The sequence below is a fragment of the Nomascus leucogenys genome, chromosome 17, assembly GCF_006542625.1.
Source record: "Nomascus leucogenys isolate Asia chromosome 17, Asia_NLE_v1, whole genome shotgun sequence".
Classification (NCBI taxonomy): domain Eukaryota; kingdom Metazoa; phylum Chordata; class Mammalia; order Primates; family Hylobatidae; genus Nomascus; species Nomascus leucogenys.
The window spans coordinates 34,166,061-34,181,219 of NC_044397.1; the positions used below are offsets into that span (position 1 = coordinate 34,166,061).

General features: G+C 47.2%; 1 protein-coding gene across 5 annotated transcripts in view; it reads left to right on the plus strand.

Annotated features, from left to right (window-relative positions):
- The window catches only part of ZKSCAN5 (zinc finger with KRAB and SCAN domains 5), a 34,941-nt gene extending 26,752 nt beyond the window's left edge, over positions 1–8,189 (plus strand). For 3 of the 5 annotated variants that reach the window (XM_030796934.1, XM_030796936.1, XM_030796935.1), the window contains one exon: positions 1,659–4,376. In XM_030796934.1, coding sequence (XP_030652794.1) covers positions 1,659–2,800 — 1,142 coding nt within the window. In that variant the 3' untranslated portion in view covers positions 2,801–4,376. Of the gene's footprint in view, positions 1–1,658; positions 5,228–8,149 lie in introns of those variants that run through there. The other 2 variants (XR_004026500.1, XM_030796932.1) reach the window with 2 other exon arrangements.
- The last annotated feature ends 6,970 nt before the right edge of the window (positions 8,190–15,159 follow it).

Here is a 15,159-nt window from a genome sequence, read left to right on the forward strand (position 1 = left end):
ACATTTTCTTTATCAACTCATTGTTCAACGGGCACTTAGATTGGTTCCATATCTTTGCAGTTGTGAATTGTGCTGCAGAAGACATACGCTTACAGTCTTTTTGGTATATTGTCTTTTCCTTTGTGTAGATATACCAGTAGTGGAATTGCTGGATCAAATGGCAGATCTACTTCTGGTTCTTTAAGAAGTCTCCATACTGTTATCCATAGAAGTTGTATTAATTTACCTCTTACCAGCAATATATAAGTGTTCCCTTTTCACCACATCCATGCCAACATCTATTGTTTTTTGACTTCTTTGTTTTTTTTGAGACAGAGTCTCTCTCTGTTGCCCAGGCTGGAGTGCAGTGGCGCAATCTTGGCTCACTGCAACCTCTGCCTCGTGCGTTCAAGCAATTCTCTGCCTCAGCCTCCAGAGTAGCTGTGATAACAGGGCACCCACCACCATGCCCAGCTAATTTTTATATTTTTAGTAGAGACGGGGTTTCACCATCTTGGCCAGGCTGGTCTTGAACTCCTGACCTCGTGATCCACCCACCTCAGCTTCCCAAAGTTCTGGGATTACAGGCATGAGCCACCTGCACTCAGCCTTTTTTTTTTTTGAGATGGAGTCTTGCTCTGTTGCCCATGCTGGAGTGCAATGGCGTGGTCTCGGCTTACTGCAACCTCTGCCTCCTGGGTTCAAGCGATTCTCCTGCCTCAGCCTCCCGAGTAGCTGGGATTACAGGTGCCTGCCACCATGCCCAGCTAATTTTTGTATTTTTAGTAGAGATGGAGGTTTCACCATGTTGGCCAGGCTGGTCTTGAACTCCTGACCTCAGGTGATCTGCCCACCTTGGCCTCCCAGAGTGCTGGGATTACAGGTGTGAGCCACCACATCCGGTCTTTTGACTTCTTAATAATGGCCATTCTTGCAGGAGTAAGGCAGTATCTTATTGTGGCTTTAATTTGCACCTTCCTGATGATTAGTGATGTTGAGCATTTTTTTCATGTTTGTTGGTCATTTGTATATATTATTTTGAGAAATGTCTCCATGTCATTTGCCTACTTTTTGATGGGATTTTTTTTTCTTGTTGACTTGTTTGAGTTGCTTGTAGATTCTGGATATTAGTCCTTTGTCCGATGCATAGTTTGCAAATATTTTCTGCCATCCCATGGATGTGTCTTACTCTTTTCATCGGAAAATTCCAAAAGTTCATTGTTTACATTCCTCTTGGCATCAAGTGCACACACACATCCACCTCTGTTACTCCTGTTACATCATAGTTTCATCTGATGAACATTTTTTATGACAGTTTATTTTTCCTTTATAAAAGAACTGATGGGCCAGGCATGGTGGCTTAAACCTTTAATCCCAGCACTTTGGGAGGCTGAGGCGGGTGGATCACCCAGGTCAGGAGTTTGAGACCAGCCTGGCCAACATGGCAAAACCCCATCTCTACTAAACATACAAAAATTAGCTGGGTGTGGTCATGCACACCTGTAGTCTCAGCTACTTGGAAGGCTGAGGCAGGAGAATCGCTTGAACCCGGGAGGCAGAAGTTGCAGTGAGCCAAGATCACATCATTGCACTCTAGCCTAGGCGACAGAGCAAGACCCCATCTCAAAAAAAAAAAAAAGAACTGATGACATTTGCACTTGCTCTTTATTTTTTTTTAGGCAGTGACAAAAGAAGTAAGAACACAAAATTAAGTGTTAAGACGAAAATTTCAGAATATTCAGAAGCAGACATGGAACTATCTGGAAAAACCCAAAGAAATGTTTCTCAAGTTCAAGATTTTGGGGAAGGCTGTGAGTTTCAAGGCAAGCTGGATAGAAAGCAGGGAATTCCCATGAAAGAGATACTAGGACAACCCTCTTCAAAGAGGATGAACTGCAGTGAAGTCCCATATGTCCACAAAAAATCTTCCACTGGAGAGAGACCACATAAATGTAATGAGTGTGGGAAAAGCTTCATTCAGAGTGCACATCTTATTCAACATCAAAGAATACACACTGGGGAGAAACCATTCAGGTGTGAGGAATGTGGGAAAAGCTACAACCAGCGCGTGCACCTAACTCAGCATCAGCGCGTCCACACAGGTGAGAAGCCCTACACTTGTCCTTTATGTGGGAAAGCCTTCAGAGTGAGGTCCCACCTTGTTCAGCATCAGAGCGTGCACAGTGGGGAGAGACCCTTCAAGTGTAATGAATGTGGGAAAGGCTTTGGGAGGCGTTCCCACCTGGCTGGACATCTGCGACTCCACTCCCGAGAGAAATCCCATCAGTGTCGTGAATGTGGGGAAATCTTTTTTCAGTACGTTAGCCTGATCGAACATCAGGTGCTCCACATGGGTCAGAAAAATGAAAAAAATGGCATCTGTGAGGAAGCATATAGTTGGAACTTGACAGTGATTGAAGACAAGAAGATTGAGTTACAAGAGCAGCCTTATCAGTGTGATATCTGTGGAAAAGCCTTTGGTTACAGTTCAGACCTCATTCAGCATTACAGAACTCATACAGCAGAGAAGCCCTATCAATGTGATATATGTAGAGAAAATGTTGGCCAGTGTTCCCACACCAAACAACATCAAAAAATCTACTCCAGCACAAAATCCCATCAATGTCATGAATGTGGCAGAGGCTTCACTCTAAAGTCACATCTTAATCAACATCAGAGAATCCATACTGGTGAGAAACCTTTTCAATGTAAAGAATGTGGAATGAATTTCAGCTGGAGTTGTAGCCTCTTTAAACACCTGAGAAGCCATGAGAGGACAGATCCCATAAATACCTTAAGTGTAGAGGGGTCTCTGTTGTAGAATAGCTCTTAATTTTAGAGAAGCCTTCCTGGAGGGAAACCATACTCCTATAATGAGCAAAGTAACAACTTCAAGCATTTTTCCAGCGTAACCATCAAACCCACAAATAGGTTGAAATCCTTTAGTTAGAACTCAGCCTTTAGGAACACTGGAGAACCCACAATAATAGATATCTGTTTGTATTCCCCATTGAGAAATGCTTTAGTTAGCATCTTCATGCTTGGGAATCTAGACAAGAAGAGAATCCATGGATGGACATGGTTGAGGAATTCGGAAAGCCTGCAGATGACATTCGATCTTCACTTGAAACTCAAAACTGACACTAGGAACAGCCTCATGAGTTCAGTAGAAGTAAGCTTTATTTGTAGCTTCTGCCTGTTTGACGGTCTATCTATTCAGGGAAGTGCACAGTAAAAGAATTCTTCAGCATGATGTCGGTTTTGGCATCTCAGCAATGAACCTTTTCTAGAAATTATTATTCCAACCACTAGAATACCCTAGTCACTATTCCCACTTTGAGCATTAACCCCTTTGAAAAGAAATGGACTTAAAGTATCTCTATTTTGGCAAAATTCAGGCTCAGGGGATGGATGGTATGTGTTTCTGCTGCCTTACTCTATCCACCACTTCTCTGTGAAACACTCTACCTTGTTTTTGGTTTGATTCTACTGACGTCAAGGTTTAGCCAGTAGAAGGAGGAGTTCAGTTTGTCAATTCAGGAGAAACTGTGCTGGTCAGTCACATCTTACGGCAAAGGGAGAGGAACCTTAGGGGAACAGAGAAGACAGGCAAAGCTGTGGACTGTTTGATCTTGTATTACCCACAGGAATGAAGCCAGCTAAACCCATAGAAGGAATTGGACCAAGGTGAATTACGAGTCCTGGTCCCAGCAGTATGTGTGCTGACTCCTGGGTGCCCCAGAAATAGACCTCTCCCATAGAGTGGTGATATACAGAATGAGTTTCAGTTTGCATTGCACCTGGGATTGAAAGTAATCAGTCATGAGCAGGCAGGCAGGAGGTCCTGTTAGCCCTGCCTTCCAGGAAGGTCAGGGTGGGAGTTTTGAGTGGGAAAGAGGATGACATGCACGAGAGAGTTCCCCTGAGCCTATTTGCTAGGGAGAGTGAGTGAGTGCTCTTGGGCACTGCTCAGGCCCTGTTTCTGCTGACTTGCCTGGCTTACAATAAATGCCCAATAAATATTTGTTGACCGTATGTGTCATACACTGTGGTGCCCTGTCCAGTCCCCTCTACCAAGCTGAGACCCCCATCCCCAGCTGCTCTGAGTTTGGGCCACAAGTGCTCACAGCTCTTGTTCTCTAAAACTGGAGAATTGCCCTCAGGAGATGAGAGCCATCTCACCTCACCCAGGAGTCACTTCCTCTCTACACTCCAACACCTGGTTCACTTGATTAAAGTGGGGAAGACTCCAGGGTGCTATGACTGCTCTGGCACCCTTGGATCAGGCCAAGCTAGACTTTTTCTGAGCCTTCATCCATGCTTGGCTCTCTCCCTTCTCTATCCTGTTTCATTCCCTCCCTCAAAGGCATTTCCCAAATAAATCACACTGTCAGTCACATGGTTCTGAATCCCTGTCTCAGGCTCTGCTTTAGATAACCTGATCTAGACATTTGTTGCCACGAGTGGTCCTAGGAAGCTGCTGTGAGAGTGGATTGTGGAGTTGGTCACTCGCCAGGAGGGAGTGAAGACCCCCATCACTGTTAATAGTCCTGGCATGTGGTACCTGTTCAGTCACTAAGTCATTCACTTGTGGGGAACTGGGATGGGATACAGGTGAAAAGGGATCTATTGACTTGTAGAGGTTTGGGACAAACAGGAAAATAAGGACTATGGAACTGGGTGGCTCTTGCTGAAAGTCACTGACTCCTTGAAGAGAAAAAAATGACAGGGCAAGTAACCACCAATTTAATGCCAAGTGTGTGTCAGAGGACCTTCTTGGTAGCTTTTAAATTTTTTTATAGACAGGGTCTTGCTCTACTGTCCAGGCTAGAGTGCAGTGGTGCAATCACAGCTCACTGCAGCCTTGACCTCCTGGGCTCAAGTGATCTAGCCACCTCAGCCTCCTGAGTAGCTGGGACTACAGGCACATGCCACCACGAGTGGCTAATTTTTAAAAAACATATTTTAGCTGGGCGCGGTGGCTCACACCTGTAATCCCAGCACTTTGGGAGGCTGAGGCGGGCAGATCATGAGGTCAAGAGATCGAGACCATCCTGGCCAACCAACATGGTGAAACCCGGTCTCTACTAAAAATACAAAAATTAGCTGGGCATAGTGGCGCATGCCTGTAGTCCCAGCTACTCCAGAGGCTGAGGCAGGAGAATCGCTTGAACCTGGGAGACAGAGGTTGCAGTAAGCCGAGATCACGCCACTGCACTCTAGCCCGGTTGACAGAGCGACACCGTCTCAAAAAAAAAAAAAAAAAAAAAAAAACCATTTTTTTGGACAGATGATATCTCCCTAGGCTGCCCAGAGTGGTCTCGAACTCCTGGGCTCAAGTGATCCTCCAGCCTTGGCCTCCCAAATGTTGGGATTACAGGCATGAGCTACTGCACCTGGCCTTGGAGTGATTCTTGAAAGCTTAGAAAAGTCAGTGGCCCACATTAAATGAAGTAGAGATGACAAAACCATGGCGGACTTAACAAAGGGATCCAAAGATTCATACATACACAAACTAGGATAGAACTAGAAGGTAAGACCAAACAACCCACCTTCAGTTATGTTCCTTAGGAGGGTCTGGAGAGCATTCTGTTTACCAAGGTTCCAAGGAATGCCCTGGCTGGGGGGCCATCAGCATCACTGAGAAGCTTGGTAGTGGCTATCCTCATTTGCAGGGGCTGGTTGTTACATAACATCACCCCAGACCATTCACATTACAGCCAGAGGTGCAGCAGTGGGCATGTGGCCATGGGGACCATTGTTTGTTTGTTTGTTTTTTGAGACAGGGTCTCGCTTTGTCACCCAGGCTGGAGTGGAGTGACATGATTACAGCTCACTGCAGCCTCAACTTCCCGGGTGCCAGCGATCCTCCCACCTCAGCCTCCCAAGTAGCTGGGACCAGAGGCATGTGCCACCATGCCTGGTTCATTTTTGCATTTTTGGTAGAGACAGGGTTTTGCCATGTTGTCGGGACTGGTCTCAAACTCCTGAGCTCAAGCAGTCCACCTGTCTCAGCCTCCCAAAGTGCTGGGATTACAGACATGGGCCACCACACCAGGCTATTTTATTTTCTATTTTTGGTAGAGATGGGGTCTCACTATGTTGCCCAGGCTGGTCTTGAACTCCTGTGATCAAGGAATACTCCTGTCTCTGCCTCCCAAAAATGCTGGGATTATAGGCATGAGCCAACATGATTGGTTCATACACTTTAAACCAACAGCCATTAAAAGGTGCTGTCTTCAACAGGCAGAATAAGGCCGGGCACTGTGGCTCATGCCTGTAATCCCAACATCTTGAGAGGCCAAGGCAGGAGGATCGTTTGAGCCCAGGAGTTCAAGATCAGCCTGGGCAACATAGTGAGATCCTCCCTACTCTGCCAGTGCCCCACCGTCTACAAAAAATAAATTAGTTGGGTGTGATGGTGCACACATCTAGTCCCAGTTACTTGGGAAGCTGAGGTGGGAGGATCACTTGAGCCCAGGAATTAAAGGCTGCAGTGAGCTATGATTGCACCACTGCACTCTAGCCTGGGCAACAGAGCAAGACCCTATTGCAAATAAATAATTTTTTTTAATTTTCATTATTTCATTAAATAAATGAAATAATGGAATAGTGTTTCAGAATTCTTCTGCAGCATTGTGCCAGTTTCTCTAAAACATTGGGGTGGGCCAGGCACAGTGGCTCATGCCTGAAATCGCAGCACTTTGGGAGGCCGAGGCATGTGGATCACTTGAGGTTGAGAGTGAGGACCATCAGTCTTGAACTGATGAAAAAAAAAAAAGAAGAAGATGAGGTCCTACTGGGATGGGATAAGCCCCTAATCCAAAGCGACTGATGTCCTTATGAGAAGCTGACCGTGTGGCCAACATGGTGAAACTCCATCCCTACTAAAAATACAAAAAATTAGCTGGGTGTAGTGGCAGGCGCCTGTATTCCCAGCTAATCAGGAGGGTGAGGTGGGAGAATCGCTTGAACCTGGCAGGCGGAGGTTGCAGTGAGTCGAGATCGTGCCACTGCACTCCAGCCTGGGCAACAGAGTAAGACTCCGTCAAAAAAAAAAAAAAAGAAAAAAGGAAACAAAAAGAAAAATAAGAAAAAAAAAAAAACCATTGGGGTGAAAGTGAAAGCAAAGACTTTCAGCAGGGATTTTTGCCTCCTTAAAAAGGAAGGTCCTACTTTACTTCAAGTTTGGCTTGAAGCCAAACTATGCCCCTTCTTACCATGTTTCGTATAAATTCATATTGGCCATCCCTTATCAGGATACTAGCCTCTTTTTGACAACTCTTTCAGATCTGTTTGGTGTGATTAGATAGGTGCAAATTACAAGTTGTCATAAACTGTGTTCTCCACTTCTCCCCCTACAGAAGGAATTGTTGAACTCCCAGCCCCTAGTACCTCAGAATGTGACCTTTTTGGAGATAGAACCATAGCAGATATAATTAGTTAATACGAAGTCTTGGCCAGGCATGGTGGCGCATACCTGTAATCCCAGCACTTTGGGAGGCCGAAGCAGGCAGATCACTTGAGTTCAGGAGTTTGAGACCAACCTGGCCAATATGGCGAAACCGTGACTCTACTAAAAATACAAAACTTAGCTGGGTATGGCGGGTGCCTGTAATCCCAGCTACTCAGGAGGCTGAGGCAGGGAGAATCGCTTGAACCCGGGAGGTGGAGGTTGCAGTGAGCTGAGATCGCACCACTGCACTCCAGCCTGGGCAACAGAGTGAGATTCTGTTCAAAAAAAAAAAAAAAAAAAAAAAGACAAGATCTTACTGGGATGAGATGAGCCCCTAATCCAAAGTGACTGATGTCCTTATGAGAAGCTGACTGTGTGGACACAGGCACACAAGAAAGAAGGTCACGTGATCGCAAGGGCAGAGACTGGGGTTATGCAGCTGCAAGCCAAGGAATGCCAAAGGTTGCCAGCAAACCACCAGAAGCTATGAAGAGCCAAGGTTTCCCTTGCAAGTTTCAGGGGGAGCATAGACCTGCTGACACCTTAGTTTCTGACTTCTAAACTCCAGTACTGACAGACAATACTTTTTTATTGTTTTAAACCACCCAGCTTATGGTACTTTGTTACAGCAGACCTGGAAAATGAATGCACGAGTGTATTCTCCTTTGTGAATATTAGCATATTAAGGATTTTTTTTTTTTTTTTTTTTTTGAGATGGAGTCTTACTCCCTCGCCCAGGCTGGAGTGCGGTGGCGCGATCTCGGCTCACAGCAACCTCTGCCTCCCGAGTTCAAGCGATTCTCCTGCCTCAGCCTCCTAAGTAGCTGGTGTTGAAGAGCCAGCTTCACAGCTGCGTGTGGGAGCCACCAGACTAAGCAGCCGAGACAAGGCGGACAGTATAAGAGAACTAGTGTAAGTGAGCATCTGATAAGAAAGCTGCTAAATAAAACTACATTTCACCTGCCTACGGCCCCCCGAGTGTTTTCAGCGATCTGCTCATCCACCCACTCCCTTTGGACCTCAGCATGAGTTGGAACCTGACCCTGGGCATGACAGTTGGCGTAGTAGTGAACCTGACACCGATGGAACAGTATAGCTCTAAGGCGATCAATTGGAATATGAAGCAGTTAATTTTTACATTGAGTTATTTCCATTTGTTAAAAGTGAAAAAGGGGGAAATGATTAAAATCTGCTTTTTTGTTGTTGTTGAGACAGAGTCTCACTCTGTCACCCAGGCTGGAGTACCCAGGCTGGTGTGACTATGGTTCACTGTACCCTCAACTTCCTGGGCTCAAGTGATCCTCCCACTTCGACCTCCTGAGCAGCAGGGACTACAGGTGCTCACCATCATTCTTGGCTAATTTTTAATTTTTTTGTGTGAGGAGACGGGCTGTCACACATTGCCCTGGCTGGTCTCTTAACTCCTGACCTCAAGCAATCCTTTCACCTCAGCCTCCTGAGTAGCTGGGTCCATAGGCACACACCATCGTGCCTGGCTAATTTTTGCATTTTCGTAGAGATGGGGTTTTGCCATGTTGCCTAGGCTCATCTCAAACTCCTGGGCAAAGGATCAAGCGATCCTCCGACTTCAGCCCACTTCAGCCTCCCAAAGTGTTGGGACTACAGGCATGAGCCGCTACACCTGGCCCTGCTGTCTCTTTAGGAAGAAGAACCCATAAGAACATTAAAGACTTCCTAAAGCAATTGGTCTTAACATTTTGGGGATAAGGTAGCCTTCTTAGAATCTGTTGAAATCCACCGGCCTTTCCCCCAGAAAAGTCCATATTTATAGAGTCTGATGCACAATGTCAGAATGTCTGTGGACCCACTAGGGCTATCTGAAAATTCCAAAAGAAGGGACATAGAGGAAAAACTGGCTGGGGGGAATTGCATTAGGAGCACTGGGGGGAGTGACACAATCCTACCTAAAGTAAGAGAACACCAAAGCATTACCAGGCACGGATGTCATGTTAGAGAGTGGGGAAAAGGTTTACAGAATCTGCACTACAAATGAGAAAGTAGGCAAAAAGAAAAGTACTTTGGCAGCTCAAAGTAATAATAAAAAAGAGGGGAGAAAATTGCCTTTTTTCCTTTTTTTTTTTTTTTTTTCGAGACAGGGTCTCACTCTGTCCCCCAGGCTGGAGGGCAGTGGCATGATCTCAGTTCACTGCAATCTCCACTTTCTGGTTTCAAGCGATTCTTCTGCCTCAGCGTCCCGAGTAGCTGGGACTATAGGCACCCATCACCACGCCCAGCTAATTTTTGTACTTTTTGGTAGAGATGGGTTTTCACCATGTTTGCCAGGCTGGTCTTGAACTCCTGACCTCAGGCGATCCACCCACCTCAGCCGCCCAAAGTGTTGGGATTATAGGCATGAGCCACTGCACCCAGCTTCATTTTTTTTCCTTTTTGCTTTGATGATATACATTCTCTACATAACAATCATTCAGTACTAGTACAGAAAACACTTGCTTTTTTTTTTTTTTTTGAGACGGAGTCTCGCTCTGTCGCCCAGGCTGGAGTGCAGTGCAGTGGCGCGATCTTGGCTCACTGCAAGCTCTGCCTCCTGGGTTCATGCCATTCTCCTGCCTTAGCCTCCCGAGTAGCTGGGGCTACAGGTGCCTGCCACCACGCCCAGCTAATTTTTTGTATTTTTAGTAGAGACGGGGTTTCACCATGTTAGCCAGGATGGTCTCGATCTCCTGACCTCGTGATCTGCCCGCCTTGGCCTCCCAAAGTGCTGGGATTACAGGCGTGAGCCACCGCGCCCGGCCAACACTTGTATTTCTTAAAAACCTAAGCATGATTGTTAACCTCGATGATATTTCCCTGAGGGAGCCCACGTGCTTAGCCAGGGCCAGCAAATAAAGCCAGAGTGATGAGTGGGGGTCAAGAGAAAACTCTCAGAGGTCACCCTAAAATCACCATTTGTGGCCTAGATAACCCTGTTATATTTCAAGGGTTATGTCCCTTCCTATCAGGGAATCTTCCCTTGGTCTTGACATCCCTGACCCTTGCTCAGTATTTTGTCCACTGGCTGACATGTGAAGATAGGACACAGGAAGTGAAAACACACACTCTTTCCCGTGCCTGTACTATCTATTCAACACCATGTAATTAATCCTGGGATGAAGGAAAACACCAGATGGCTTTGTTCATGTGGTATTTTATTCACAAGACACACGCCTTTGGAGTAGTGGTTTCTCTCCTTTGCTGGATATTGTTGCTTATGACCAAGGAAATCTAGTCTTTTTTTTTTTTTTCCCTCTGAGACAGGGTCTTTCCCTGTTGCCCAGGCTGGAGTGCAGTGGCACAATCACAGCTCACTGCAGCCTTGAACTCCTGGGCTCAAGTGATCCTCCTGCCTCAGCCTCCTGAATAGCTGGGACTATGGGTGCACCACCCAGCCTTCCTAATTTTTAAAATTTTTTGTAGAGTTGAGGTCTTGCTATGTTGCTCAGACTGGTCTTGAACTCCTGGCCTCAAGTGATCCTCCCATTTTGACCTCTGAAAGTGCTGGAATTACATGTGACAGCCACTGACCCCAGCAGAAACCTAGACTTTTTTTTTTTTTTTTTTTTTTTGAGATGGAGTGTTGCACTGTTGCCCAGGCTGGAGTGCAGTGGCGCAATCTCGGCTCACTGCAAGATCCAACTCCTGGGTTCACGCCATTCTCCTGCCTCAGCCTCCTGAGTAGCTGGGACTATAGGCGACTGCCACCACACCTGGCTAATTTTTTGTACTTTTAGTAGAGATGGGGTTTCACTGTGTTAGCCAGGATGGTCTTGATCTCCTGACCTCATGATCTCCCTGCCTCGGCCTCCCAAAGTGCTGGGATTACAGGTGTGAGCCACCGAGGCTGGCCAGAAACCTAGTCTTTTAGAGCTTTCCTCTGTTACGTCATTCCTGAGATGGGGGTTTTCTGGCATCTTAAAAGATGAGGGCTCCACCAAATCTCTTCTCCCATGCATGACACTCGTAAGGTTTATCTCTCAGGTAGATGCTATAATGTAAAATTAAGCTAATGCTGTGGCCCAAACTTTCCCACCTCCAGGATTTACAGGGCTTCTCTTCTGTCTACCACAAATGTCATGCTGAGGCTGGAAGCCTTTTCACACCCATTGCACTGTAGGGTCTCTCCCCAGGTGGATTCTTGGTACACAGTGAAGCATGAGCTTGACCTGAAGCTTTTCCCACACTCGCCGTAAGGGTGGAATTGTTTCCACCCTTTTTTTGTTTCAGTGTGGATTCTTCCATGCACCATCCCAGTGGTGCATGTAAAGTGTTCTCACAGTCAAGGCAATGATATCACCTCTCCCTGGTGCGATTCATGGTGAGGCCTGAGCCAGAACTAAAGCTCTTCTTGCACTTGCCACATGTTTGGGGCCTCTCCTGGGTATGCACTCTCAGCTCTGCTCTGGCTGGAGCTTTTCCCGTATTTTTTTTTTTTTTTTTTTTGAGACGGAGTCTCACTCTGTTGCCCGGGCTGGAGTGCAGTGGCGCAATCTTAACTCACTGCAAGCTCCGCCTCCTGGGTTCATGCCATTCTCCTGCCTCAGCCTCTCGAGTAACTAGGACTACAGGCACCCACCACCATGCCCGGATAATTTTTTTGTATTTTTAGTAGAGATGGGGTTTCACCGTGTCAGCCAGGATGGTTTCGATCTCCTGACCTCGTGATCCGCCTGCCTCAGCCTCCCAAAGTGCTGGGATTACAGGTGTGAGCCACCGAGCCTGGCCTACATTCTTTACACTGGTACGGCTTCTCTCTGGCATGTGTCTTGTGATGGCACACCACATCAGAACTCTGCCCAAGTTTTTTTCCACTCTCCCCTATACGGGTTATGAAGACTATTTTTTCTAGGCTTATTTTCCAGACATCTCTGTGCACATCTTCACGTCGGACCTCTCTCTCCCGATCTCCTCTTCCTGGCCTTGCCCACCTTGCAAAACCATGGCCGGTTTATTGTTTGGTTTCTCCTCATAATGTCCTGGCAGGTATTTTTTTCACCGCTTTCTGCCTTGAAGTCCTTTTCCTTCTTCACATTAGAATCCAAAGGCAAAAGTACAAAGTGAAGGTGTTAGACTTGAAGTAGGGTATGGAACTGGGAAAAAAAATAACAGGAACAATTGCATTAGATTCAGTTTAAGTGTAAGTTTCTTTGAAGTAATTTACAGAGCTCAAAGGCAAAGCTAGAAGGAAGGTAGCTTTGGGTGACTCTGTCGAAACAACCCCTGAGCAAGGTCTTTTTCATGGGCTCATATGGACTGCTTCTTTTCTTTTTTTTGAGATGGAGTCTCTGTTGCCCAGGCTGGAGTGTAGAGGTGTGATCTCAGCTCACTGCAACCTCTGCCTCCCAGGTTCAAGCAATTCTCCCACTTAGGCCTCCCAAGTAGCTGGGATTACAAGTGACTGCCATAGCCCTTGGCTAACTTTTTTTTTTTTTTTTTTTGAGATGGAGTCTTGCTCTGTTGCCCAGGCTAGAGTGCAGAGAGTGCAGGGGCTCGATCTTGGCTCACTGAAACCTCTGCCTCCTGGGTTCAAGTGATTCTCCTGCCTCAGCCTCCCAAATAGCTGGGACTACAGGTGCCTGCCACCATGACCGGCTAATTTTTTATTTTTAGTAGAGATGGGATTTCACCATGTTGGCCAGGCTGGTCTTGAACTCTTGATCTCAATTGATCCTCCCACTTTGGCCTCCCCAAGTGCTGGAATCACAGGCGTGAGCCACCACACCCGGCCTGGACTGCTTCTGAATGATCATTTTACAGCCTGCCATGTATTTACTTCCTCTACAAAGACCTTTGTGCTTAATTCTTCCCCAGTCTTCTCTACAGTCCCTCATTTAATTGAAATTACTCATTTATAATCCTCTTTTGTTTAACATTTATTTATTTATTACTTGTGTAGCACTTACTAAACATCAGGCAGTCTCCTAAGTGCATTACATGTATTAATTCAGTTATTTCATACAGTAACTGCATTAGGTAGGTACTATTATATATGTGTTTATTTATCAATAGGTGTTTTTCATCCATGTAAAAAAGAGTGGTTAGAAAAAGACTGGGGGCTGGGCACAGTGGCTCAGGCTGGGCCTAGTGGCGAGGCCTCCTAGCACTTTAGGAGGCCAAGGTGGGAGGATTGCTTGAGCCCAGTTTAAGAACAGCCTGGGCAACATGGCAAGACCCCACGGCTACAAAAAATACCAAAATTAGTGGGGTGTGGTGGCACATGCCTATAGTCCCAGGAGGCTGTGGTGGGAGGATCACTTGAGCCTTGGAGGTTGAGACTGCAGTGAGTTGTGATCGTGCCAACCTGGGCACCAAAGAAAGGGTCTGTCTGCCACCCTCCCACCCCAGGCCCCGCCAAAAGAAAAAGTACAGCCTCACAGAAATCTTGGGCCACTTCGGTTAGGGAGTGACAGTCCCACGACTAACTTGGGTCTCCTGACTCCTGTCTATGGGACTGTCTGCTAACACTCACCTTCTAACTCCAGTTCCACCTGTCCCACATCAAAAACCCTAACTTCAGCGTCTCCTGGTCGGGGTCCAGGTGCCTCACCGTCCCTTTTGCTTGTGCCCCATGCTCCAGACCCCACGCTTGCCTGGGCGAGGCTGTTGGGTAGGGCGGGTGCACGGGGCACCCAGGGTGGGGGACAGACGTGTTCGCTGCAGGCACCAACTGCATGCTCACAATGCTCGCCTGCAGGCCTTGCCACCCAGGGTGGGTATGGAGCACCGGAGTCTTTTGCATAACTACAGTTCTGGCTCTGGATTTTCTGCGATCGCGACTGTGGCCGGGGCAGGGGCACCAGCTCCCAATGGCGCTCAGCGAAGGGCAGGCTGGGTCTGTCCTGCCACTTGCCGGACTGGGGTGGCCGAGCCGAGGACTCCTGTGCCCTTGGTGCACCCACTCCCAAAGCCTTTCTTCTCCATCCCAGGAAGCAGCCCTGAGTAGTGGTTTGCGCCCGAGTGTGGGTTCTGTTCTGCGGCCCAGGCTCTGTCCGTGGTCTACAAAGGAGCCACCTAATACCGAGGGTCTGTGAGCTCAGTGCCCATTGGACAGGGGTCCCCAGCTCTGGGCAGAGGGAAGGCTTGGGCCTCAGGCGGGCCCAACACACCCTTAGCCAGTCAGCGTGGGGACCAAGTGTGGTGGGGCTGCAGAGGGCCTAGGAAAAGGAGAAAGGGGTCGAAGAACAGCTACCTCCCGTTTGCTCTGTCTGGCACAGGGGCACCAACCCCTGGAAGTGGAGAGAAGCACTTTAACTTCAAGTCTGAAGTTTAGAAAACTTTAGGCTTCACCTTGTACCCCAGTGAAAGGCTAAACTAGCAAATCGATGGCCACTGTCTGATGTGTCCAACAGACGTGCCATTTGTCCCTCACCATGTTTTCGGTATCTTTGAGGCAACATTAAAAATTGGATTTCAGGCCAGGCTCAGTGGCTCACGTCTGTAATTCCAGCACTTAGGGAGGCGGAGGCAGGAGGACCACCTGAGGCCAGGAGTTCAAGGACAGCCTGGGCAACACAGTGAGACCCCTGTCTCTACAAAAAATAACAACGATGAGGCAGGAAGATCGCTTGAGCCTGGAAGAGGCTGTAGTGAGCCATGATTGCAAAGTGCATTCCAGCTGGGTGATGGAATTAGACCCTATCTAAAAAAAAAAAAAATCACCATCATCACTATCTTCTTTCTTGTGTCCCGATTTTATTTATTTATTTATT